Source organism: Canis aureus, chromosome 12 (assembly GCF_053574225.1).
Source record: "Canis aureus isolate CA01 chromosome 12, VMU_Caureus_v.1.0, whole genome shotgun sequence".
Taxonomy (NCBI): domain Eukaryota; kingdom Metazoa; phylum Chordata; class Mammalia; order Carnivora; family Canidae; genus Canis; species Canis aureus.
In genome coordinates this window covers 34035049-34062605 of record NC_135622.1, presented here as the reverse complement: position 1 = coordinate 34062605, position 27557 = coordinate 34035049, and the positions used below count along the sequence as shown (strand labels likewise).

The following is a 27557-nucleotide window of genomic DNA, read 5'->3' as shown; positions in this document are numbered from 1 at the left end:
GTGCAGTCAAAAATCTGTGTATAACTTTTGACTCCCCCAAAACTTAACCACTAGTAGCCTACTGTTGACTAGAAGCATTATCAATAACAAAAACTGTCAATTAACATATATTTTGTGTGTTGCATGTATTACATACTGTTTTTATACTAAAGTAAGCTAGAGAAAAATTATTAAGAAAATAATAAGAGAAAATACGTTTATAGTACACAGTACCATATCAAAAAAAAGTCCATGTATAAGTGAACCCACATAATTCAAACCCATGTTGTTCAAGGGCCAACTGTACATTATAAAATCTACTCTCTCTTCTATGTTATGAATTTTTCAATTATGTTAGATAACATTTTCAAAAACTCAAAAAATATTTTTTTAACATCTCACTTGATTATATATATACACTTGCAAATAAAATAGGAAAAGAAGCTACACCAGGAATCCCAGTGCCCTATAAATGTTTTTACTGTTAAAAGAAAGAAAAAAACCCTTAAGGTCTTACTGACATTTCAAAACAATGATGTACCTAACAGCATGGACTCTGAATACTTTTCTCTTTTATAGTAAATTCTATTGGCTTTTTATACCAGAGAAGATATTTTTCCCCACGTCTACTTTACCTTTCACCAGTAGTCTATTTTACCTTTTTCACTAGGAAGCTCAAATAGGGGTCTATAATTTGTCACAGGGTAGAAAAGAAAAGGCCCCCCTTACACACACACACACACACACACACACACACACAAGCAAACCCTTTGTAGAGAAGTGGAAGAAGCCAGGGAGGATATTCACTAGGCAAGAAAAAAGACTAAGCCCATGGAGGCTTGAATTACTGCTGGCACTCCCTTAGCGACCCTCCCTAGGGTGTTAAGAAGTGACAACATAATTAAACCCTTGCATCTATCCAGTTGCCATTGTTAGTGAGCTAATCTGAGAGTAAACGGCAGCTGTACGAATGGGATATTGCTTTACCTGCCTTGGGGGTAAAATCAGTACCTAGACCATTTAATTTCCAGACCATTAAATCTGGCTGGGTGTATCCTCCCTTGGAAAGTCACCCTTGGAAACAGACCTTGCTGGGAAAGTCTGGTTTGCTAAAACAGGTGAGTGAAACACGTTATGTTAATGTTTTGGGCATCCAAGCAATTGACTGGATCACAATGAGGAGCTAGGATTTCAGATTTAAAATGTTTTACTTTGAAAAGCACATTTCTCCTTAACTAAAAATAGACTGTCAGGTGAAGACCTGTGCTTAAGTTTTCTCCATTATTTAATCAGTAGGGTAAAGTGGTTAAGAGGGCAGGCTCTGGGCTGATGGCCTGGATTGGTACCCCTGCTCCCACATTAGCTAGCCATATGCTCTTGGGCCTCTGCGCCTCAGTGTCCCCTGGCTATAAAGCAGGGATAATAGATCCTAGTTCATGTTTTTTTCTGGGTTAATTAAGATTGAGTTAATACACATGTATTATTACTACTACTCTTCTTACTAATAGTAAGAAGAAGAAGAATACATTGTTACCCAGTGCAGAAGATTTAAATTATTTCCTCAGAAAAAGCAAAGGTGCCCTTGTTACTGCTTTCCCAATCTGAAGCTTGACCTGTTACTTTGCTTTTTCTATTTTAGTTGATCTTGGTCACTTATGAAATAAGTAACTGCCTAAATTGGGCAGCCCGGGTGGCTCAGTGGTTTAGTGCTGCCTTTGGCCCAGGGCGTGACCCTGGGGTCCTGGGAATCCAGTCCCATATCAGGCTCCCTGCATGGAGCCTGCTTCTCCCTCTGTCTGTGCCTCCCTCGCTCGCTCTCTCTGTCTCTCATGAATAAATAAATAATAAAATCTTAAAAAAAAAAAAAACACCATTTAAAAAAAAAAAAGAAACTGCCTAAATTATGGTTTTGTGTTTTGTCCCAGCTTCTTCCAAGAGTAAATTTATTAATTGGTTAAATAAACACATGTTGAATGCCTACCATTTGCAGCACTGAACAGGGTATTTAGGATATAAAGTATGTTCTCTCTCCTGAGGACTTTATTAGGGAGACAAGTTAGAAGAGGATTTTGTTGGGGTGGCAACACTAAAAACAGTTGCTTAGACAGGTAGGAATTTGTCTCAAACACAAGAAATCTGAAGGTAGATAGCTCAGGTCTGGTATGGCTCTTATTTTTCTGCTTGGCATGCCAGTCTTCCCATGCTTTTCTCCTTACACAGTGGAAAGAGGCTACCTCATCTCTGGGCCTTATGTCCAAACCAGGCAAGCTGGAAGACGAATGGTTAAGAAGCAAAAAAGGCTTTCTCCTTCTGAGGAGGCTTTGCCTTTTTATTTCAGAACGGACCAGGAATTTCCATATATATCTCATTGGCCAGGAATCTTCATATGGCCACTTCTACCTGCAAGGGAAGCTGAAGATTGAGTTGGAGCTTTCCAGCCTCATTAGGAGGTCGTGAAAAAGGACTGTTAAGTGACCCAAACCCACAGTAACTGCCACAACACATATGTAAATTAGAAGACTACAAAATGGTATGAGAAGGGTACAGCTGAAAAGGGAACAAGGCAACAATGAGATCAAGGAATCACCTGGAGAAGACTCTGGGGCTCCAACAGGAAATCTTGAAATTGGCATTTCCTTGGTGAAATTGCTATTCATAGCCCTGCTTTCTCACCCTTAACTGCCCAAGGGTTGACTAGACACATCAGGGCTGATTCTTACCAGTCAGATTCACAAGAGATTAAGATATAATTTGCTTTGCTAATTTATTTTTTTATACTAGGGACTATTCCAGAGTTGCAAACTCAGTTTCCTGTGGGATCAGGCAGTTAATGTAAACAATATAAAGCAGATGAATGGAAAAACAATAAGGGTGGTAGAAACTAGCTGTGAAGAAGACAGAGGAAACCCATCTAAAAGCTTTCAAATTAAAAAATAATAATTTTAAAAGATTTTAAACTGTGCAGATATTAAACTATCTGCACGTCCCGATAGGATGCCTAATTTGTGATTGCTGGTCTATTCCTTCTTACTGACTAGAAAGTGCTCATGTTTTCTTCTCAAGAACCACCTCTCTTGATAAACACTGTACCTAGGGCAGCCCCGGTGGCGCAGCGGCTTAGCGCTGTCTGCAGCCGCGGGTGTGATCCTGGAGACCCTGGATTGAGTCCCACGTCACGTCACGCTCTCTGCATGGAGCCTGCTTCTCCCTCTGCCTCTCTCTCTCTCTCTCTCTGCATCTCTATGAATAAATAAATAAAATCTTAAAAAAAAAAAAAAAAAAACAACAACACTGTACCTAGAAAACCAGCAGGGAGGAGTCATAAGGCAGCGGTGAGGGTGGAATCAGAATATGAAGCCGATAGTTTTAGGAATGTCTATTCCAGGCCAGCGTGAGACCTGATGAAGCATCTGTTCCCCACAATATGTATATATTTCTGGAAAGTCCCTACCTTGCAGATCCAGGGTCTCTCAGAAATACCTCCCAATCTTGTGCTTACTGACCTTTCTTCTATGCCTTCTGCTGCCAACCCTGGGGTACCGAAAGCCCCAGTAGGGTATAATAAGTTTCCGTTTACTAACATAAAATCCCATTCCAGTCCTGCTTCCACGAGAGTACAACCAGGTCACTTAGTTTCGAATTTTGGTCATCCCCACCTTCTCTAGTGATCCAGGCTATAGATGGTCTCTTTGTACAAACGAATCACAGATTGAACCATACCATTTTACTTAACATTTAGGGTTAATTTATAAAAGCTTGGAGGAGGGTGGCCCAGTGGCTCAGCGGTTTAGTGCTGCCTTTGGCCCAGGGCCTGATTCTGGGGACCCAGGATCGAGTCCCATGTTGGGCTCCCTGCATGGAGCCTGCTTCTCCCTCTGCCTGTGTCTCTGCCTGCCCACCCCCCCATGTGTTTCTCATGAATAAATAAATAAAATATTAAAAAAAAAAAGCTTGGAGGAGAGACCTCACTGTTGCCTTCCTGTGCCATAAACACAAAGTATTATTGAAGCATTTTTTATTCTGGGGAGAAATTTCTTACCTGATTTGGTAAACATAGTAACTATTTGGAGGCCTGAGATCCTGAGAAAAAGAGGAAGGGATTATGAATGAAGAACAGAGAAAAGCTTTGTTAAAGGATCAAAGTTCTCAACATGCCCTGCCCCAGTCCAATTAATCACTAAATCCTGTTGATTTTTCCTTTGAAATATTTGTTGATTCTACTCCTTTTTTCTCCTTTTTCATTTTCACTGCTATCAGCTTAGGCTAGGACTTTATTATTTCCTGTCTGGACCACTGCACTAATTTTTAGCTCAGCAGTCAATATCTTGTGTTGTTCCAAGGCAAGTCCAGGGAAAAATAAAAATAGTTAATCCCGCTTTTTTTTTCAAAACAAAATAAAATCTATGTAAAACATGTATATTCATACCACTTAGATTATGTCATTGACTAAGAGGAACTCAATGAAAAAAATAGCACCGATTTTTAGCCAGCCTAAAGATATTATCTGAGCATATTTTTTTTTTTTTTTATCTGAGCATATTTGAAAAACAATTACAGAAGCAGTTTGCCAAACCTTCATGCCTTACATGTGTTTGGTGCTTTAGAGTTCACAAAGTCTACTCAAAACATTTTTTAATCCAGGGAAAACAATCCTATCTTCACTCTACTACTAGGGAAACCAATTTTCTCTGAGGTTGTAAAATGTCCCCTCTGGGTAGGCCTCGGAAGTGCTGGTCAAAGCAGATAACTAATCGACTTAGAGACACTGCCTCCCTAAATCCGATTTCCATTTGGAAGGTGATTCTGGAAATTTTTTTTGTCCTGATACCACTGCTTTGTTTGGATAGAGAGGCTACATTTTACATAAAGTTTCATGCTGTGTATATATACTCTGTACTTCCCCGTTTTTCTCCACCTCTATTGTCTAATTTATCTGCATCCTTTCTAATACACTGATTTATTTAAAGATTTTATGTATTTATTGACGAGAGATAGAGACTGAGGCAGAGACATAGGCAGAGAGAGAAGCAGGCTCCCTGCAGGGAGCCCGATGTGGGACTTGATCCCGGACCCCAGGATCACACCCTGAGTCGAAGGCAGATGCTCAACCGCTGAGCCACCCAGGCGTCCCTCTAATTCACTGATTTAATCACGTTATTCTATCACTCAAATTCTTTCCATTCTCTTTGTATAGTATAACTATAATGTAGAACTCATTTTGAGTTAATATTTGAAAGTTCTTAAAGTAGTGCCTGGCACATATTAGGTGATATGTAACTGCCTAAGAAATGAAAATTCAGTTGAATGAAAATTGAGCACCTACTATATGCCAGGCAATGTGGTAAAGGTGGGAGATACAGTAGTAAATACAACAGACGTGACCCCTACCCTTAGAGGTTCACAGTGACTGTGTATGGCTTAGTCATGAAAATTTATTGCTGACAGGATGCTAGGTCATCTAATCCCACATTTTCATTTATAAATGAGGAAACTGAAATCTAAGAGGCAAATGACATCCAAAGTCATAAAGCTGGTAGGAACACAGTCAGTGGTGTGCAGGAACCAGCTTAAACTGTCTCAAAATAGCCCATTGTTAAATACTGAGGAATTTTTTGAGACAGTTGTTTAAAACATTGGTACCTTGAAATCAGATACGGTGGGAATATTTACACCTTAGAAATCAGCAAATAGTACAAATCAAGCCCCTTTTTTCCCCAGGAGAACCAGTTTACCAGGACATTACAGATTTAACCAAATTGAAACCAAGGTTGCTAAAACTCCCTGTCTACTGCTTTTCACTCCCATCTACACCTCCTTTGGTAAGGTTCTGTGTCCTATAGACACAGAATTTTTTGCAGTTGGTTCATTACCTATAAATCAAGTTCAAGGGCTACCTCTTTAGGAAGCTTTTCTCTAAGAACTTCTTCCCCAACCCTTCCCATTTATTACCACCTCCAGGTAGAATGACAGCTTACTCATTTACAAGTACAAGGAGACATCAGCTTCCCAAAGGCAAGACATTTTTAAAATGCTTTTGAGGGATCCCTGGGTGGCGCAGCGGTTTGGCGCCTGCCTTTGGCCCAGGGCGCGATCCTGGAGACCCGGGATCGAATCCCACATCGGGCTCCCGGTGCATGGAGCCTGCTTCTCCCTCTGCCTATGTCTCTGCCTCTCTCTCTCTCTCTCTCTGGGACTATCATAAATAAATAAAAATTAAAAAAAAAATAAAATAAAATGTTTTTGAATTTCTACTTAACAGAAAGTGTAGCATGTATAGCTACACAATATATGATTGATGAATAAATATAGAAATAAAGAATAGACACTTTTAGTGGGTTCTACTTGTTGAATAAATGAAAAAAACAGAACATTAAAAAAAATTGGGGCCAAAATGACCGGAGTTGTTTTTTTTTTTCTGATCTTCCCTTGCATGAAATATACTCAGCAAATATCTATCCCACTCCCACTCATTTTCTACCTACTCTTCTGTTTTTTTTCCATGATAAGTACATTCTTTATCTACCTACTATTATAGTCAACAATGTGAATAAAATTGTGATAGTCTAGCCAGGCAGAGCAGGTTTATCTTTGCACCATGATAAAGAACAGTGCTAAAACTACTGACAACTTTTTTTTTTAAAACTTCTAATTTTCTTCAGGGCAGTTAAGAAAAGGTTCTTTTAAGAAAAGTTTCTTGCTGGGGCACCTTGCTGGCTCAGTTGGTAGAGCATGCAATTCTTAAACAGGGTGGTGAGTTCAAACCCCATGTTGTGTGTAGAGATTATTTTTTTAAAGATTTTATTTATTAATGAGAGGAACAGAGACAGAGAGGCAGAGACACAGGCAGAGGGAGATGCAGGCTCCATGCAGGGAGCCTGATGTGGCACTCGATCACGGGTCTCCAGGATCAGGCCCTGGGCTGAAGGTGGCGCTAAACCAATGAGCCACCTGGGCTGCCCTAGAGATTACTTTAAAGTTTCTTTTTTTTTTTTTTTTTTAATTTTTATTTATTTATGATAGTCACAGAGAGAGAGAGGCAGAGACACAGGCAGAGGGAGAAGCAGGCTCCATGCACCGGGAGCCCGACGTGGGATTCGATCCCAGGTCTCCAGGATCGCGCCCTGGGCCAAAGGCAGGCGCCAAACCATTGCGCCACCCAGGGATCCCTAGAGATTACTTTAAAAAACAAACTTGTCTTGCTAAAATTAAACAAAATGTACTCCAAAATCTAGAATAAGCAATTTTGCACTTGGCAGAGGAAAGAGTTAAGTGTGTATGTGTGAAGGTTTGAGGGGGAGGTAGACATTAGAAAGGAGATGGAGTGAGAGGGAAGGGGAAGGGAGGGAGGAAAGTGGAAAATGTAAGAGAAGGAACATCACTTGGTCTAAGGGAGGCCCCAGGGGGACCAAGGGTAAGGGGTGACAGGGGAAAGGAAATGGTACATCTGAACTTGTTGAGGGTGGACTACAGGAGAGGGTCTTTCTGTAACCCTGCATTAGGGAGTGGGCTTGGCTCAGCCTGTTGTCAGCCAGTGACTCACATCATCAGATGCTGGGAATGATTCTTCATGTAGGAGGGGGGAAGAGAAGGGGAAGAAATTGCCCTAGTCTTATCAATTTAAAAGGGTGTCATTTAAGTTTGAAACTAGCTTCCAAAGTCTTTGATTCTGCAGTACAGATAGAAGGCTTAAAATCCCAATGACTAGTTGTCACAATTGGTTGAAGCTCTTTTGGACTGAATTTTTATGAAGTCATATATTCAACTTCACAGTATAACAACTGGTATTTATTTATGTTTTTGATTTAAGTAATCTCTATGCCCAACATGGGGCTTGGGCTCACTACCTGATGATCAAGAGTTGCGTGCTTTTCCGAATGAGCCAGCCAGACACCCCCGATTGGTATTTATATTAGCTCTTTGTAGATTTACAGAGGACTCAACCGGCATAATCTGAGTCTACTAAAGCCACATTAATATAATTAGCCAATCACTCAACAAGTGAAGGCTGCCAAAGGATTATTTGAAATGATGGCAATAAGACACAATATACTGCAAGGATTTTGTGAACTCAAATCCCAAGTTGTAACGGAAAAGCTGGCTAATTTTCAATGTTTTCTACATTGTGGTTTGAGAGTCCTCTAATTCAGTTTTTGTAAATCTCCTCTGGCGTTCACATTGGCAGAAACTCAACATTTAACACCATGTACCACTTTCCGGATCACACTTTATCTGGACCATGCCAGGAGCCAACTGCATACCAGAACAGAAATCTGCGGCAGAAGCGAGTCTTTTGCACTTTTCCACGGGGAGGGGGCGGTTGGGTGAGGAGTTAGAGGAGAGGCCGGGTCTTTCCTAGTGAGTAGGGCACTAGTCAGTGGTCTGCTAGGTGGAATTCATGCCAATCCTGTGCTTTTTGTTTCTGGCTTCTGTACCTTCAGTAGGACTGTAGCAAGGGCACATCCCAAAGGAGCAGACGTATTAATTGCCTTACACCAACCAACCAACCAACCAAAGATCTTGCCTCTATCGCTCTTCTCCAAAGCACTTTCATTTCCAGGAATACTGTCAACGAGAAACTGGAAGGAGACGTCTCCTCTTTAAAAACAAAAGGTTGAAAAAAAAAAAAAAAAAGGTTGAAATGTCCATCGTGAGAACGAAGAGGGATGGTTCTAGGGGAACAAGGAGCCTTATTATCACCATACAAAAACCTCAGGTGGGTGGCGCAGCGGTTTAGCGCCTGCCTTTGGCCCAGGGCGTGGTCCTGGAGTCCCGGGATCGGTCCCGCGTTGGGCTCCCTGCGTGGAGCCTGCTTCTCCCTCTGCCTGTGTGTGTGTCTCTCTCTCTGTCTCTCATGAATGAATGAATAAATCTTAAAAAAAAAAAAAAAAAAACAAAACCACCTCAGGCGCTGCCGGCACCCCGCACCTGGCCTTTATTCCCCCACACTTGGCGCCTCTCAGACCTCTAGGTATGACCAAGGACTACAAAGCAGAGAATTCTGGGGGAAGGAAGTGACGTTGCGGCGCAAAGCACGCTGGGCTCAGGTGGGCGGGGCTCAGGTGGGCGGGGCCGGAGTGCCTCCTTCCTCTCCGCGTGGTTGCTGCGTGCTCGGCGCTGCTGGGAGTTCTACCTGGTATTTCTCTCGTTTGTGGGTTTAAACGATTAAGTAGCACCAGGTTTGAGCACCGTTCTTTTTTTTTTTTTTTAAATTTATTTATTTATGATAGTCACAGAGAGAGAGAGAGAGAGAGAGAGGCAGAGACACAGGCAGAGGGAGAAGCAGGCTCCATGCACCGGGAGCCCGATGTGGGACTCGATCCCGGGTCTCCAGGATCGCACCCTGGGCCAAAGGCAGGCGCCAAACCGCTGTGCCACCCAGGGATCCCTTGAGCACCGTTCTAAGCGTCATGCAGCTGCAAGCGGGGCTACGGAATGTGCCTCGCTCTAGAGCCTTTGCTGCTGCCCCCGGGTTGGTGCAGCCTCCGGACTACTAGGAAATGGTCAAATCCAGCGGAGAAACAGCTAGAGAGCGCTAGTGGGTGGGTGTCAACGTTTTCTTTCTCAGTTGTGGCTGACGGTGATGGGTGAGCTCCTTTGATCGCAGGAGAGCAGAGTTAAATTGTTTGTTTGAGCCCCTGCCGACCGGAGTTCGAAGCCGGGGTGAAGGCGATCGCGCATGGCAGTGGGGGATGGGCCAGAACGAGGAAGCCAGATGAGTTACCCGAGGCTGGGCCCCGTGGCAACCCGGGGTCTCCTTAGTTTTCAGACTGGGTTGTGAAATAGCTGATAAGCTATTTTCCTGTTAGGGACCGTGAGGCAAATCACAGATGCGCTCTATCTCTAGGATGGAGATTAGGGGCAAGGCATTGCTTGAGTGGAACATCTATGTTAACCCGAACTGGTGATGCTTTTAGATCAGCCATGAATGAATGGATGAAGAAAGGCCCCTTAGAATGGCAAGATTACACGTACAAAGAAGTCAGAGTGACAGCCAGTGAGAAGGAGTATAAAGGATGGGTTTTAACCACAGACCCCGTTTCTGCCAAGTGAGTATGGGTCCTCCTTCCCTGAAATCCTGATGACACCCCTCTGTGCGGCCCATATGTCATGTCCAATTTAAGGAAGTAGATAAATGAAAGGCTAGTTATTCACACCTAAGAACTGTATTGCCTTTGAATCCAAGTGTTGTTCTAACAATGGATTACCTTGGCAGACCAGCCAGCTTTGTAGAAGGGAAACACTTATTACTACATTTTTATTAGAAAATCTCAAACATCCATGAATGTAGAGGGAATAGTTTAACAGACACTAGCCTTACTTTCCCCTTCTAAATATCTTTAAGCCAGTTGCAGATGCATACTTTTGTTCACAAATACCTTTTTATCTTTTAGCAGATGAGGACTTTTTAACGACCACAACAACATAATACTAAGCAAAAGTAATAATAACTTTATTATTAACAGTCTGTTTTTAGGTTTGCCTGGTTGTCTCAAAATATCTCTTTAATTGGTTTATTAATGCGGTCTAAGTATCTTAAGCTAGGACTTTGCACTTTCTCTTTTTTTAGTTTTCCGTGTCATTTATTTGTTGAAGAAATGGAATCATTTGTCTTACAGAATTGAACACATTCTGGATTTAGCTTATTGTATTATCATGGTGTAGTTTAACATGGTCTCTTAGCCTCCATATTTCCTATAAACTGGTATTCATATCATTTCATATAAACTGGTTTGATTAGGATCAGATTTGTTTTTTGCATGACTACTTTAAAGGTGGTGATACACAGACACACGCTTTATTTTGGAATGATTTTAGATTTACAGAAAAGAGTGCAGAGAGGACCCATCTACCCAGCCTCCCCTAATTGTTGGCATCTTACCCAACCATGGTACATTCCTCAGAACTAAAATTACATTAACTAAACTGCAATCATTTGGCTTTTAACAGTTTTTCCACTAATTGTTTGCCTTTTTCTGTTCCAGGATCCAATGTAGGATCCCATATAACATTTAATCGTCTTGTGTCCTTAGTCTCCTCTGAACTGTGACAATTTCTCAGTTATTCCATGTTTTTCATGACATTGACACTTTTGAAGAGTTCTGGTGAGGTATTTCGTAGAACATCTCTCAACTTGGATTTGTGTGATGGTTTCTCATAAATAGCCTGGGATTATAGACTTTGGGAAGAGGACCACACAAGTGAAATTCACATCACATCATATATTTTGTTTAGTTAGGAGTTTTGCATTTGTATTGATGAGTGAGATGAGCTTGTAGTTTTTATATTTTTAATCATCTTCTCTGCTTTTGGTATCAAGATTATATTAGCCTTATTAAACGAGTTAAGGTACAGTCCTTTTAAAGTGTCTACAAGAATTTGGTCAGGTCAGAAATGTTTGAACCAAAAAAAAAAAAACAAAAAAAAGAAAAAAAAAAAAAAAAAAAGAAATGTTTGAACCTTGGGGTGCCTGGCTGGCTTAGTCGGTGGAGCATGCAACTCTTGATTTTGGGATTGTGAGTTCAAGCTCCGATTGGGTGTGGAGATTAATTAAAAATAAAATCTTAGAAAAAATGTTTAAACTTTGAAAATTGTATATAATTTGTTGGTAAAATTGGGCCTTTTTCCCCCCCTCCACAGGAAGTAGAAATTTATATTTTCTCAGAAGTAGAAATTTATATTTTCTAGGAAGTTTTCTGTTTTAGTTTTCGAGACTATTGGCATAAATTTGTTCCTGATACTTTAAACTGCCAATCTTTGCTGCCTTCTTTCTAACATTATTTGTATGTGTCTTTTTTTTCCTGTTCTAATTAATCTTGCCTGAGTTTTGTGAATTTTACATGTTTTAAGAACCAACATTTGGCTTTGATGATCATGTTATTAACTCTTTTGTTTTCTATTTCGTCAATTTTGTGCTTTGTTATTTTCTTTGGTCGGCTTTGAAGGCGAGTTCTTCAGTTGTTTAACTCTAAAATTAAGTCTGTACCCTTTCTTTCTTTCTGATACACATTTAAGCCATTTATAATTCTTCAGTGCTTTAACTGCATCCCCCAATGATTGGTTTTAGGCTAGACAAAAAAGTCTAGATATGTAGGATTCTCAGTGAATACTTCTTTTTTTTTTTAAGATTTATTTATTCATGAGAGACACAGGGAGAGAGAGGAGAGAGAGAAAGTCAGAGACACAGGCAGAGGGAGAAGCAGGCTCCATGCAGGGAGCCTGATGTGGGACTCGATCCCGGGACTCCAGGATCACGCCCTGGTTTGAAGGCGGCTCTAAACCACTGAGCCACCCAGGCTGCCCAGTGAATACTTATTGAATGAGTATTTATAAACGTTTGGTAGTGAGGGGATTAATTTTAAACAGGGAAGTTCTTATTTCCTATTTGTAATTGCCTATTGGGGCTGGTGATGCCTCTCATTCCATTGCTTCTTCCACAGTTTTATGGGCCTTTGGGTTTTTCTTTTGCAAATCTGCTCTGAACTTAACTTTCCCTCCGAAGTATTGTCCTGGTGAACTTCCTGGAAGATGGCAGCATGTCTGTGACTGGAATTATGGGCCATGCTGTGCAGACTGTTGAAACTGTGAACGAAGGGGACCATGGAGTGAGAGAGAAGCTGAAACATTTGTTCATGTCTGGAGACTGCAAGGCCTACAGCCCTGAGGATCTGGAGAAGAGAAAGAACAGCCTAAAGAAATGGCTCGAGAAGAACCACATCCCCATCACTGAGCAGGGAGATTCACGAAGGACTTTGTGTGTGGCTGGGGTTCTGACAATAGAACCACCCTATGGTCCAGAAAATTGCAGCAGTCCTAATGAGATTATTCTGTCCCGTGTTCAGGATCTTATTCAAGGACATCTTGCAGCTTCCCAATGAGAGGCCAAGACCTATGGATGCATCGACTGAAATAACACTTCGTTTTTATTCCTTCATAAAATGTTTTGAATGTTAAATCCATGATATTACAAGATTTCAGAGGCACACAAGTGTGTTTGTGTGTGTGTGTGTGTTCTCCATTGTTTTGTTAAAATCAAAGATGTGGATTATGAGTGCTAATAAATAAGGGAACTATGGCAGGGATAGCATCACATGAAACAATAGCACAAGAACATTAGAATTGCAAGACTCTGCACAGGTGGCAGCACACCTCGGGTTTTGTTAGGCAAGAAATGTATTTGAAAGAAATGCAACACGTTTGATTCAATATAAGATGTTAAGTCCCTTGCACTAACTGGATGTGTCCATTTTAAAATAATTATTTATTGTGTAAGGATGAAATAGCTTTTGAATCAGAATATAGCGGAATATGTGCTTTTTTGTTTGAAGCTTGAAAGTTTCAACTACTTGTAAAATCTTAACACATAAGCTATATAACTTTTAAAGCCTTTCAAAGTGAGCACTGGCTGATACCTCTAAAAAAAAAAAAAAAGGTAAGCATCACGAGTATTTTGCGCTGAACTGAAACGTGGTTCCTGTGCTTGGTGGATTTGACCAAGGCTTTCGGCCCATGCTGCTTTCTGCCCGTACCGCATTCCCGGGTCAGGCTTTCCTGGAGGGAGAGATGCAGGAACATGCTTCACCAGAGCTGGCCCTACCCCGTGGAAGCCAGGCAGGGGCCAGGGCTCGATATGGAGGTTTCTGGCCTAGAAACCTAGGGCGGTATCTCAGATTGTCATTTGAGGGTGTTCTCAGGGACAGGTCTAGAGTGACCTCGGGGTTTTCACATCAGTTTAGAACCCCAGGCCTCTGATTCCCGAGGACACGGGTCAGCAGACTTTGAGACCTTGGGGCGAATGCAGCCTGCTGCCTCCATTTGGTAGGCTTTACTGGCACACAGCGTACCCACCAGTTTACGTATCTTCCGTGCCTGTTTTTGAGTCATGATGGCAGATTTGAATATTGTGACAAACTATATGGCTTGTATTTACAGAAAAATAGAGCCCTTTACAGAAAGTCTGCCCTAGGAAATCCTTGAAGCAGCCTGATATGCCAGAGCTTGGAGCAGACTTCCAAGGCAGTTTGGAACTGGATAGGCCATGTGCGCTGCTACAGGGCAGCCTCACTCACTGCTCCCTGGTCTGTCCTCAGGGATCATCTGTGCACACAGCCCTTTCAGTTCCCACATACGCCCCTTATTCAAAAGAAAAGAGAAGCGGTACCTTTTGGAAGAAAGACTTCAAGATATTCAGGTTTTAGGGACGCCTGGGTGGCTCAGTGGTTGAGTGTCTGCCTTCCACTCAGGTTGTGATCCTGGAGTCCTGGGATCAAGTCCCACATCAGGCTCTGCATGAGCCTGTTTCTCCTCCGTCTTCTGATGTCTCTCATGAATAAATAGAATCTTAAAAAAATATATTCAGGTTTTAGGGGGTCTTTGAATGCAGCTCAGTAACAGCTATTTCTCTGCCTAGTTGTCTAATGACAGGATGTAGCCTCACACTCCTCACACTTGAGCAAGCACCAGAATCAGCCAGAGAGCTTGTTAAAACATTGCAGGACCCTACCCCCAGCAGACTCTGGCTCAGTAGGTCCAAGTTGGGGCCCAGGCATTTAAATTTCTAACAAACTCCCAGATAATGGTAATGCTACCTGTCTCGGGCCATGATTGCAAAAGTAATTCAGGAACTTTGGGGGAAACAAAGTCCTTCCTTCACAACTTTAAAGTTCCCATGATCCTAAAGGGATTTAGTGCATAGCCTTTCTCCTTGTGACTAAGACCTCGTTCAAGTCTTGGAATGTCTTGGAAAAGCAAATAGGAGATGCAGAATAAGAAATTTAGTGTGGAAATGATTTTGGCAAAATACGGGGAGACCTTGAGATGAGAGAAGCCATGTAGGAAATTGCGCCTTGGTCCAAGGACAGGTGCACTGGTATTGGTAGATTTGTTTGCTGTCAGGCTAGTGAGCTGGGAGAAAGACTGTTTCTTGGCAACTGAGTCCTCCGATTGTTTAAACAATGCACCTGTGAACAAAACCTGAGTGCCCAAGAGGGTAAATGATCTGGCTCTGCCATGGAAACCTCATATTCTTATCATTTTGTCAAATCTATTTGTATTTCTAATATTTACTCCCATGCAATTACACACTAATTATGTAACTACAGCATACATGCACTGCTTTTAGCTTGTTTTAATGTAATTTCAGATTTATAGGAACTTTGCAAGAACAGAACAAACAAGTCTCATATATTCTTCTCTCAGCAGATGTTAACATTTTACCACATTTGTATTGTCTATGTGTGTGTGTTCATTTTATCCCCCTGAACTGTTTGAGAGTAAATCATGGACATGATGGAAAAATGACATTCTCTTAAATAACCACAGTACAGCCATCGAAATCAGAATAGTAACATTGATACAGTGCTGTGATTTAATACACACTTTATCCATATAATCTCAACGTCCTGTATTGCAAAAAACCAAAAAACCCCCACAAAATGAGTTTTAAAATTTGGACAATGTATCATGTTCAGTCATGTCCCTTCCTTTAATCTGGAATAGTTCCTCAGTCTTTCTTTGATTTAATGGGACATTGATATTTATTTTGTGGAATGACCCTCAATTTGAGTTTGTCTGATGTTTCCTTTTGTTGTAATTTGGTATGATGTTTTTGGGTAGGAATACCCTAGAAATGATAGTGTATTTTCAATAAATCATTTTGGGAGGCACATAAAACTGGTTTGTCCCATTTCTGGTGATGTTAACTGATCATTTGGTGAAGGTGTTGTTTGTCAAGTTTCTCCACGGTGAAGTTACTGTTTTTCTAAGTTCTTTTTTTTTTTTTTAACTCCTTTCTACATCCAGTGTGGGGCTTGAACTCATGACCTTGAGATCAAGAGTCACATGCTCTTCTGACTGAGACATCAGGTGCCCCACTATTTTTTTTAATAAAGGTATCTTAACAACAAATTTTTATTTATTTTTATTTAATAAATTAATTTTTTATTGGTGTTCAATTTACCAACATACAGAATAACACCCAGTGCTCATCCCGTCAAGTGTCCCCCTCAGTGCCCGTCACCCATTCACCCCCCCCCGCCCTCCTCCCCTTCCACCACCCCTAGTTCATTTCCCAGAGTTAGGAGTCTTTATATTCTGTCTCCCTTTCTGATAATTTCCCACACATTTCTTTTCCCTTCCCTTATATTCCCTTTCACTATTATTTATATTCCCCAAATGAATGAGAACATACACTGTCCTTCTCCGATTGACTTACTTCGCTCAGCATAATACCCTCCAGTTCCATCCACGTTGAAGCAAATGGTGGGTATTTGTCGTTTCTAATGGCTGAGTAATATTCCATTGTATACATAGACCACAGCTTCTTTATCCATTCATCTTTCGATGGCATTCATCTTTCGATGGACACCGAGGCTCCTTCCACAGTTTGGCTATTGTGGACATTGCTGCTAGAAACATCGGGGTGCAGGTGTCCCGGCGTTTCATTGCATCTGAATCTTTGGGGTAAATCCCCAACAGTGCAATTGCTGGGTTATTTATTTATTTTTAAAGATTTTGTGTTTAAGTACTCTCTACACCCAACATGGGGCTTGAATTCAACAACCTTGAGGTCAAGAGTTGTGTGCTTGATTGAGCCAGCCAGGCACCAAAATTTTTTTTTTTTTTAAATTTTTAGAGCACATTTTATGTGCCATCAGTAATGGGGGGCAGAGGAGAGAATCTTAGGCAGGCTCTACATCCAGCACAGAGCCCTATGTCGGGCTCAATCTCACCACCTTCAGACCATGATTTGAGCTGAAACCAAGAGTCAGAGGCTTAACCGACTGAGCCACCCAGGCACCACAGGCACCCAATATATTTTTAAAAAGAACTTTATTGAGAGGTATTATTAACATACCATAAAATTCATCCACTTGAAGTATAGATATCAGTGATCTTTACTACATTTAGAGTTGTGCAGTCATCACCACAATCCTTTATTTATGTTTTTAAACATTTCCATCCTCACAAGAGTCTGTTTCTCATTTGCAATTAATTCCCATTCCCACTCTCAGTCCCAGGCAACCACTAATTTTTTGTATCTGTATCTTTTACATTTCTGTACATTTCATATAAATGGAATCATACCATATGTGGTCTTGGTGTCTAGCTTCTCTCACTTAGCATTATGTTTTTGAAATTCATGCATGTTGTAGCATGTATCACAGGTTCCTTTTTATTACTGGATAATATCCTATTGTGAATATACTCCTTTTTGTTTATTCAGTCACCATGGATATTTGGATTGTTCCCAGTTTGGAGCTATTGTGAATAATGCTGCTGTGAATATTTGTGAAAAACCTTTGTGTGGACATATATTTTCATTTCTCTTGTGAAATAACCTAGGAGTGGAGTCACTGGATTATATGATAAATTATGTTTAACTTTTTAAGAAACTCAAGCTATGTTCTAATATAGCCACACCATTTTATGTGCCATCAGTAATGTAATGAGGGCTCCAGTTTCTCTGCACCCTTATCAGTACCTGTTATTATGTGTGATTCTAGAGGTTATGAAGTAGTATCTCCCTGTGGTTTTCATTTGAATTTCTCTAAAGACTAATGAGGTTGAGCATCTTTTCATGTGCTTATTAACCCATTTGTATATCCTTGGTGAAATGTTTACTCAAGTATTTTGCCCATTTTAAAAACTGAGTTTTCTACTTGAGTTGTAAGAGGTCTTAACATATATTTCTAGATATACAATTCTAGATACAAGTGCTTTATCAAAATATAATTTACAAATATTTCCTCCCAGTCTATGGCTTGTCTTATATTTTCTCGATGTTTTTGAACTGCAGAAGTTTAAGAAATTGGCTAAGTATGATTTATAATTTTTTTTGTTATCTATCATGCTTTTTGTGTTTGTAGCTAAGAATTCTTTGCCTAACTTAAGGTCACATAGACTTTTTAAAAAATATTTTATTTATTTATTCATGAGAGACAGAGAGAGAGAGAGAGAGAGAGGCAGAGACACAGGCAGAGGGAGAAGAAGGCTCCATGCAGGGAGCCCGACGTGGGACTCGATCTGGGGTCTCCAGGATCAGGCCCTGGGCTGAAGGTGGCACTAAACCGCTGAGCCACCCGGGCTGCCCTCACATAGACTTTCTTTTTTTTTTTTTTTTTTTCTTTTTTCTAATTTTAAACATTTGTTTATTTTAGAGGGAGAGCGCATATGATTGGCTGGAGGGGCAGAGGGAGAGAATCTCAAGCAGATTCCTCCCTGAGCACAGAGCCTGAGGTGGGGCTCTATCTAAACAACCCATGAGATCATGACCTGAGCCAAAACCAAGAGTCAGGTGCTTAACCAAATTATTCACCCAGGCACCCTCAAATACATTTTCAAGAGGGAGTAAGCCATACATTTATTCCCTACAGCTACTTCTTTGGTGATATACAGAGGTTTCCTCACAATGTTTTTTTTTTTTTTTTCTCCCCTTTCTCCTTCCACCTACTTCCCCTTACAGTGTTTAAAGAAGCACACCTAGGGGTGCCTGTGTGGCTTAGTCGGTTAAGCATTGCTTTAGGTCATGATCCTGGGGTTGGTCCTGGGATCAAGCCCCACAGCAGGCTCTCTGCTCAGCAGGGAGTCTGTTTGTCTCTCTCCCCATCCCTCTGCCCCTCCCCACTGCTCATGCTTTCTCTCTCTCTCTCACTTGCACACTCTCTCTCAATAAATAAAATCTTAAAAAAAAAAAAAAAGCACACGTACTTGCTGAATGAGATGAGATCTTTCAAAAGCAGAATAAAAGACTTAAAGCCATTAGTATCCTTCCTTTAATGTCAACAAATAAGCCATCTAGTTTCTTTAGAACCTTCAAAGGATCTTGCAGGGGGTAAATTATGCTCCTGATTGAATTTATTCAAGGAAACTTTATTTCTCTATTGTCCTATTTCTCCTTTGTTCCTGTTTATATCCTGACTTCCTAGGGTGGCTGGCACATAGCACCTGCTTAAAATGTTGGTTATATTGAAATTACGAGCATAAATGTCGGATGAATGTCTGCAACCCCAGCATGAGTCTCAAACTAGCCATGTAGTACACATTAGTTATAAACTGGACCATCAGCCTCCCTCTTAACTAATCAGATTGCATGCTTCAATTAATCTGTCTTAGCCATGCTTACTATGGAAAAGGGTGGTATAAAGATTTATGGGCCAGAAATAATGGGGACAGCTGGAGTTTAAATGGGAAAGTGCACAGGTGAATTTCAGAGACAGAAGGGTAGCATTAACAGCAACGTCTATGATTACAGATTGTTTTGTTTTGCGTCTATAGTCAATGGATTAGTTTCCTCCTCATATGGGATAGTTCCTTGGTGCCCATGATATAGCATGGCCCCTGATTTGTAAGGACATCTGTCTTCTAAAGAGCATAACATATCTTTGATTTTCAGTCTGGTAATCTTGCTAATAAGTCCTAAAACAAACTGATTTTTTTTTTCCAGCTCAAACTGTAGAAGGGTTACTGAGCCTAGAAATTACAGTTCCCAATGAGACTTCATGTTAGATTTCAACATTTTACAGTTATCTACCTAGAGAGCTATATACTCCCATCCCCCTTCTTAAAACCCTATTTGTGTTATACCATATCGGCCAAAGTCTACTAAGTTGGACTCTGTTCAAATAACAGAAAGATAAAGTAAGGGTGTGCATATTTCAGACATCTTAATGTGGGCCTACACGGGAGAATTTGAGTTTTGCAGTGAAAAACATTAGCAGTATGTCATATACAAATTGTATTTTCAAAAACCATGTTTTAACTTTTCACATTTTCAAAATAAGTGATATTTATAAAAACTAAATTTAATGGTAGAACATGTTTTTAAAATAAACATATCCCAGGGCACCTGGGTGACTCAGTTGGTTGAGCATCTCCCTCTGGCTCAGGTCATGATCCCAGGGTCCTGGGATGGAGCCTCACATCAGGCTTCCTGCTCAGCAGGGAGCTTGCTTCTCCCTTTCCCCCACTTGTGCTCTCTCTCGCTGCTCTCTCAAATAAATAAACTCTTAAAAAAATATATATATATATATATCCCTACCCATCTGGGTGTGCATGGTTTTTCCCATTTGTACATATAATTTCCTCAAATTATTAAGCACTGTATTTTGGTAACAACATGATGGATTCATAAGCTTTTATGCACACAGTACATGTTTATTAGAGTTGATTTGGGCATAATTTTCAGAGACAACTATGGGCATAATTTATATCTAATTAATAGACTTTTTAAGTAGTTACCTATCTCATTTTGTTTAGATTTTCTCCACCTTGGCACTACTGATGATTTGAACTGAATAATTTTTTGTTGAGGGGGGTGGCGGATCCTGTGCCTTATAGGATATTTAGCAGCATCTCTGGCTTCTAACCACTAGATGCCGGGAGTATACCCCAATCCCCCATTCAGCGGTGACATCTCCAAGATACTGCCAAATGTCCCCTGGTGGGCAAAATTGCTTCCAGTTGAGAACCACTGGTTTAAAACAAGTAAAATATACATTTTCTCTTATGAGAAAACTTCTTTATAGTCTTTGTACATGATAAGATCCTGTATTGTAGTTATCAACCTCTGGACAAATACAGTCTTACTTGAAAGGTTAACACAACTTTTGTTTTAATACATTTGAAAGTTAAGGATGGAATGAGGCAAAACTTACCACAAGGGGACTCTCAGGAAGTAAATGAGTCTTTTTGGCTATGTTATCCTGTCTTGAATCATTGTAGAAGAAAATTGGCCATGGATAATCTCCCTTTCATAAAATAAGTTCATTCAATATGGAAGGAAAATAAACTCCTTTAGGCCATTTTCAGTAAAACCCAGGTTGGAGGTAGTAGTAACTGTGTTATAAGGATTATGCAGGAATCTGCATAAGGAATAATAATTTTAAAAACCTGTTTGAAATGCTTCTGTTGAAAATATTTATTAAATATATAATTACACCATATTTAGGAATATCGTTATTTATAATGTCAGGATCATCATCCTAAACACTGATTTTCATTGTTGGTATTTATGGGAAGTTGCCCCCTACTTTTTTAAAGATTATTTGTTGAGAGAGAGAGAGAACCCATGATTGGGAGGAGGGGCAGAGGGAGAGAGAGAGAGACAATCTCAAGTGAACTTCACAATGAGCATGGAGCCCGACACGGGGCTCCATCTCCTCATCCCAAGATCATGACCTGAGCCACCCAGGCGCCACTGGGGAAATTGCCTTTTCAAACAAATCCCTTATACTGTCTTTGTTGCAATTTGTTTTTTTCCTAAAAAGTTGAAATATAGGTAGGAAATCCAGTGAATGAATCTAAGCCATTCTCCTGTAGCTATCTCACTGGGGCACTGTGTCCTAACTTATATACTCAATCAGCTGGGTTGGAACCGACTCAGGAGTAGACTCGGGGATGGCCCCAGGGGCAAAGATGGGGCAGAGGCTGAACTGTGGGGACAAGTTCATGTTTAGGCTGCTGTCCTGTATCTTTCCTAAAGAGTATCAAGCGAGTGATTCTCCAACAGAACTCCTTGTCTCTGCTCTTTGACAGAACAAATTATTAAGACATCTAAGATTTTAAAGCACTTTGAAGATTAATGATTGGCTATAAATCCTATTTAAGACCAATCTCTTTGATAAATCACTTTAGGGATAATAACTTATAAATGGCAAGAAAAAGGTCTCTTCTGTTAATGACTCACTGTGGTTAATGGTTTACACAGTCATTACATAGCTTTACATGCATGAGACTAAAAAGACACGAAGAAGCCTGTCACTCTGGAACAGTCTGGAACAGTCTGAAACGACTGCTATGGCAATAGACTGAGCTGTTTATACAGTGTTTCCACCTGAGGCACTGTCCTGTGAATACTCAAATACTGACACAGTTTCAGGATTAAGATCTAACTTCTGAAAACAATAGCTCACTCTGTATTTATTAACTGGCTAAATATTTTAAGCAAGTTCTACCTCCCCCCCCCCCCCCCCCCACCACTTTGGGAGAAAATAAACCCTGGGAATTATGCCTAATTCTAGCAGGACTTAGGAGGAAAGAACCAGCATATACACAGGCTTACGTACAATGGCACCATGAACATAATTCTGCTGCCCCCAGGGATCTTTATTTATGTGGCAATTAGGTGACACACAAAGGACAATGTCAAGAATGTGACGCCTGAGCTCCTCAGCTCAGCCCAGCAATTGAGAGAACAAGACAGAGTGCAGTTTTCAAAAAGCCAGCCTGGGCTGCATCTGAAAACCACACCCTTGGTCCCAATTTGCTTACATTTGCTACATTTTAATTTTACAAAGTACTTTCACAAGGTCTTATTTTATGATAACCTCTTAGGGATATATTCAAACCATTGCCCAGAAAGGAAAAAGAACATTTACCATATATGCCTACAGATCCACAGGCTGTGTGCTTTGGCATATTATTTAAACTGCTCACATAACAGAATGGGAGGATAAAGACCAAAGTTCACTACCTGTCAGAGAGTTTGAATTGTAATATTCAGATATGGAACTCAAGTAGGAAGAAGACCAACCTAATGCTTTGCCAACCTATGACCACCTTTGCAAGAATGTTTACCTTGTTTTCATCTCCTGAGAACTCCCCACTTACACAGACTACAACACGAGGGGACTAATTTTGTAGCAAGTACTTTACCAATATTGTTTCCTAGCTAGATTCCAGTAAAGGTAAAACAAATAGGTAAGAAACATTTACAGAATTCTTCATACAATTAACATGAAGTGCTTACCATCTTTCTGGGGTTTAGACATCCGGTTTCACCTTGAAATGCTATACTGCATTCTGATCTTCAATTGCGAAGAAGTAATCCCGTTTCACTTATTTCATAATTTTAATGAGGGGGCTTACGAAGTTCAGTTTTGGGGGTGGGGGAGGATTTTCTTATTCAGTGTCTTCAATCAAGGCTTCCCAATCTTTTCCAATCTTTCTGGCACATCTGTGAAATGACTTGTGCATTTGTATGTGGCTGCAAGTAACCAGCCCAAGAATAACTTCCTCGAGGGGAACGATTTCGAAGCACTTTTAATGGAAAGTTCTGTTGTTTATCGCCCCGCTGTACGCTCTGCTGCAAACTTGTGTTGAAGCTGCAGGTCCACTTGGGCAGATGGCTCCAGCTAGGGCAGCCAGCACGAGCTCCACTATAGCACCAAGAGTCAAAACTGGTTTAAGAAATGTTTTAGAGGGTTAGTGCGGTTTTCTCCTTCATTTCTCCTGAGCGGTTCTGTAACATGAGCCTTGTTTCAATAGCAAGTTAGAACTTGAATACTGCGGGTGCTATGCATATCCGTGTTTTTTTACTTAAAGTGAGGACATGAGTTAATGCCTTTTAAAAATACTACTTAGAGTCTAAACATTTCAAGCATGCCAAAGCTTCAACACACTTGACACTAGCCATTTGGGACAGTCTGAGAGGTTTTCTGAAAACTTAACCATTTGAAGTAATATGTTGAAAAGGGAACAGCCTTCACTGAATTGGGTTTGCTGACTAATTTGGATTCTATCCATAATATGAAATCTGTAGTGACTCTACCTGGGCGCCAAACACAAGAATATTTTTTCTATTCAGCTCTTCGGGATTCTTCCAGCCACACTGATAAATGTCCAGAGAAAATGTAAATGTATTAATAGTTTTCCAAAATGCTAGCTCCCCATTCACCTAAGTGGCAGCTGAAAATAAGCAGTCTCATGGAAGATATTTTTATGGCTGTAAATCTGACACTAGTGTGGCAACCTTTTCTACTTCGACTATGCCAAGTTGGCTGAGAATACCATCAAAATTCCCCTTTGGGTATCGTGAAATGTGGCCGTTAGATCTGAGCATGTTCCTAAGAGAGAGCAAAGATTCCTAATTGGAAAACTGAAAACAGAACAAAGACACCTGGATTGTTCTGCTTTTCTGAACAAGAATGGTAAGTATTAAAACCAGCTTGCATTTAATAACAAGAGCTCTTCAAGGTTGTTTTTTTTAGGCTGACTTTTAATGAGTAAAAATAAAAATCCCTCAGAAATTAGGTTTAAGTTTACTTTGTAGCCCATAGCCTTAAAATGAAATCTCAATTTTTCTTGTTCACATGATTTTTTTTTGTCCTCTGTTCTAACTTCTTTCAGATGAGCCTTTATGATAGATAAAACATTCAGTATTTCTCCCCATGCTCCTATCTTACCCCAGGAAAAAGCAAGAGAAAACAAATACGTACATTAAAACAGAATTGTATTAAACATTCACTTTTGTATTAGGAGAGGAATTTCATTTATCCCAGAATAGTCACAGAGAAAAAGACAGCAAGCTGGTTTTGAGACTGCCTCACATTGACACTCCAAATTGTGCTGGGAGTGCCCCTGAGCTGTTAACAACACTGTCTGGGAAACTCCTCTAAGGGAACGTGGTGTCTCAGCTTAGTGGGCAGTGCCTGGGCCCCTCCAGGGCAGCCCCAGCACAGAGCTTGGTTGGAGGTAGAGGTGCTGCTGTTATTTCCCAAGTAAGCAAGAAGCAGGGGAGTAGCAAGCACTCTCCTAAGACTGGTCTTTATTGTGTGGTGACAAGTTTCACAATTGTGCTGATGATCCGAGATCCTCGCGGACATGTACACAGATCTATGCTTGGGTTTTTAATCTTATCCTGGAGGAGCTGGTCAAGTTCGCAACGCAGTTCCTTTACTAATTCAGCCACCTAAAATGAAAGTTGCAACGTAAGCCGTGATTGGGTCAGTGAGGGAGGAAAGGTTCCTAAGGGAAACATCTCACGGATGACTGTCATTATTTTAGATTTCTGGTAGTAATTTTAACTCCATGGTGGGAGGAGGGGAGAAACTAACACATTTTTATTCTAGAAGTACTTCTAAAATTTCTTGATGCAGCTCTAAGAATGTTCACTCAATGTCAGCTCTGCAATATAATAAATGGGGTCATTATAAAAAGTCTCCTCTATCACATCTCATTTAAAGAGAAGATTAAATCTGGAAGAATGGCTTCTATGTAGCGTTCTGCATATTAAAGCTTGGTCAAGGGCAGCCCCAGTGGCGCAGCGGTTTAGCGCCGCCTGCAGCCCAGGGTGTGATCCTGGAGACCCGGGATCGAGTCCCACATCGGGCTCCTTGCATGGAGCCTGCTTCTCCCTCTGCCTGTGTCTCTGTCATTCTCTCTCTCTCTCTCTCTCTGTGTTTCTCATGAATAAATAAATAAATAAATCTTTAAAAAAAAAAAAAAAGCTTGGTCAACTTTTACAATTTGCTCCAAGAGAGGCAGGAAAATGGAGAATTAAAAATGCTAGATATTAAAGCCAAAAAATCTGTAGCTTTGGGATACATTTGATGCTTTCATGGGAAGAAACAACTCCACCTTTTTTATGGCATTTTCTTATGCTGATGTACAGCGGGCACTGGAGATGTCTTCCCAAAATGGTTTGCTGCTCCCCCATTATTTGGTAACCATGCAGTTTGCACCTGGCCTAATTCAAACAGGCTTATGCCATGAGCTCTGCCAGAGTGAATGGCTCAGATCATCACGGCCTTAGAGTTTATGACATTCCTTTGGTCATAGAAGTTGGTTTAAGAGAAGAAGTTTCTTGTCTCCCTGCTGGACAGTGTGCTGCTGCACAGATGTGAGGCCTGGAGCTATGGCAGCCATCCTGCTACCATGAGGTCAGCCAGACTTTTGTTGTCCCTGGGCTGCTGAATTAAACCAACCCTTTCTGGCTTTCTTGACCTGTACTGTGCAATACAACAGCCATCTGTCACATGTGGCTAATCTAATGGCCAGTTCAAACAGATGTGCTGGTGTATGTATGTAAAATACATCCCAGATTTTAAAGATTTAATATAAAAAAACAGTATAAAATATCTAATAAATTCTTATATTGATTACATGTTGAATATAAAACTTTTTAGGTGTATTAGGTTAAATAAAATTAAGATTAATTTCACTTATTTGTATTTTTTATGCGTGGCTACTAGAAAAATTGAAATACAGCCCTAGGGGGGCTCCTTCAGAGACGGAACTGATAGCCTTTACCTGATGGGAAGCAGCTGCAAAACGGATCCAACCATCATCCAAGGACACAACAAACTCCCCTCTCTGAAGCTGCACACTCACTTGGCCTCCTCCAAACAAGACCAGCGGGTACACGGACACCATACTGCAGTCTCGGATGAACACCCGACTGGTTTTGATCTTTTCATGGTACACCAGGTAGGGGCTGTCAAAGTGTCTGACCTGGAACAGGAAACCTCAGATGAGGGCACTGACAGCCTGAGGGGAACTCCACCCACTCCATGGATTTAAGTACCACCTGTCCATTGACAATTCCCCAAATTATCTCCAGCCTGTACCTTTCCCTTGAGGACAGACTTCTACATGCATCGACCTCAGGACGTCTCACTTTGGATATTTAATAATCATCTCAAACTCACGTTCAAAAGGAATTCTTGATTTTCCCCAACTTACAGTATTCCCCTCCTGCTCAGTAAGTGATATTCCTGTTCACCTAGCTGCTCACGTCCCAAACTGAGAAACTTTTCTCAACTGTTCTTTCCCCTCATGCTGTCGAAATGATCACTAGGTCCTGTCAGTTCTATTTTCAAAATATATAATGAACGGACATATTCCCTGCAATGTGACAGCTACCACCTTAGCTCAGAGCATCACTGCCTCCCACAGACCACTGCCACAGCCTCCTAAGCACCTGCTTGGCTTCTGTTTTACACCTTCAGTCTCTTTCCCACCTAGCAGCCACGGTTACCTTTTATTTATTTATTTTTAAAACTATTTTATTTATTTATTTGACAAAGACAGAGAGAACATAAGCAGGGGGAACAGTAGGCAGAGGAAGAAGCAGGCTCCCCACTGTACAGGGAGCCCAAAGTGGGGCTCTATCCTAGGACCCAGAGATCATGACCTGAGCCGAAGGCAGACACTTAACCCACTGAGCCACCCAGATACCCCTGCAATGATCTTTTAAAAACATAAATCCAATTAGGCTCAAAACCTTCCAGTGACTTCCTAAGAATAAAATCTCAGATCTATGGCCCACACAGTCCCACACAACCTGACCCTGCCCACTTGTCCCGACACATCTGCTCCTCTGGCACCTCATCATCCCATTCCACCTCTCCCAACCACTGGTCTGCATCTCCGGAAGCACACCAATATGCTTCTGTCTCATGGTCTTTGCACTTATTTCCTCTGCTGGAATGCTCTCTCCCTAGAGATCTTCATGGCTCGCCCTGTACTTTATTTAGGATCTGCTCAGTTGTTTTCTCCTCAGCGAGTTCTTCCCCGACCACATTTGGCAAAATGGCCTATCTCTTATCACTCTCAATCTCTTATTCTGTTTTATTTTCCTTGATTGCATTTGTCACTAACCTGAGATGATGTGTTTACTTATTTCTTTCCTGTCTTGCTCAGCAGAACTTAAGCTCCCTGAGGGCAGAGACCTTGTCTGTCTAGTTCATCCACTGTCCTCCATGGATCAGAGTAGTGCCTGGCACAGAGAAACTGCTAGGAGATACTGAATAATTTGGAATCATTGCATGAATGTCATGGTAAACTCAGAAGAGGAGGTAGAA

The 27557-nt window shown here is 40.9% G+C and overlaps 2 protein-coding genes and 1 pseudogene across 12 annotated transcripts in view; 2 read left to right on the top strand and 1 right to left on the bottom strand.

The window, feature by feature from the left end:
• The window catches only part of LOC144280955 (tetratricopeptide repeat protein 39B pseudogene), a 55868-nt pseudogene that overhangs the window by 17867 nt on the left and 10444 nt on the right, over window positions 1-27557 (top strand). The window contains exon 3 of the transcript XR_013349407.1: window positions 25947-26181. The product of XR_013349407.1 is annotated as a tetratricopeptide repeat protein 39B pseudogene, transcript variant X4 (transcript). The remainder of the gene's footprint in view (window positions 1-25946; window positions 26182-27557) is intronic.
• Window positions 61-15648, top strand: GEMIN6 (gem nuclear organelle associated protein 6). Of its 3 annotated transcripts, none has more exons than XM_077843569.1 (4): window positions 61-1097; window positions 8537-8692; window positions 9894-10025; window positions 12479-15648. In XM_077843569.1, exons 2-4 carry the CDS (start codon window positions 8643-8645, stop codon window positions 12852-12854), a joined length of 558 nt encoding a protein of 185 aa, XP_077699695.1. In that variant the 5' UTR covers window positions 61-1097; window positions 8537-8642; the 3' UTR covers window positions 12855-15648. The 3 variants fall into 3 exon arrangements, with proteins under 3 accessions (XP_077699695.1, XP_077699696.1, XP_077699694.1); XM_077843568.1 differs by lacking the exons at window positions 61-1097; window positions 8537-8692 and adding exons at window positions 9032-9171; window positions 9380-9518; XM_077843570.1 differs by lacking the exons at window positions 61-1097; window positions 8537-8692 and adding an exon at window positions 9021-9112.
• The window catches only part of DHX57 (DExH-box helicase 57), a 63510-nt gene continuing 52742 nt past the window's right edge, over window positions 16790-27557 (bottom strand). For 6 of the 8 annotated variants that reach the window (XM_077843545.1, XM_077843546.1, XM_077843547.1 and 3 more), the window contains 2 exons: window positions 26005-26205; window positions 16790-24664 (listed from right to left, as the gene is read on the bottom strand). In XM_077843545.1, the coding sequence (XP_077699671.1) occupies window positions 24521-24664; window positions 26005-26205 (345 nt within the window). In that variant the 3' untranslated portion in view covers window positions 16790-24520. Of the gene's footprint in view, window positions 24665-25914; window positions 26206-27557 lie in introns of those variants that run through there. The other 2 variants (XR_013349403.1, XM_077843549.1) reach the window with 2 other exon arrangements.

What these genes read in the sequence shown, in the direction of transcription:
- GEMIN6 (XM_077843568.1), top strand. Translation starts at nt 9,412, where the DNA reads ATGTGCCTCGCTCTAGAGCCTTTGCTGCTGCCCCCGGGTTGGTGCAGC. An exon ending in CAGCTAGAGAGCGCTAGTGG is followed by an intron (nt 9,519 to 9,893) that starts GTGGGTGTCAAC and finishes TGATGCTTTTAG; the next exon opens with ATCAGCCATGAATGAATGGA. An exon ending in ACAGACCCCGTTTCTGCCAA is followed by an intron (nt 10,026 to 12,478) that starts GTGAGTATGGGT and finishes TTCCCTCCGAAG; the next exon opens with TATTGTCCTGGTGAACTTCC.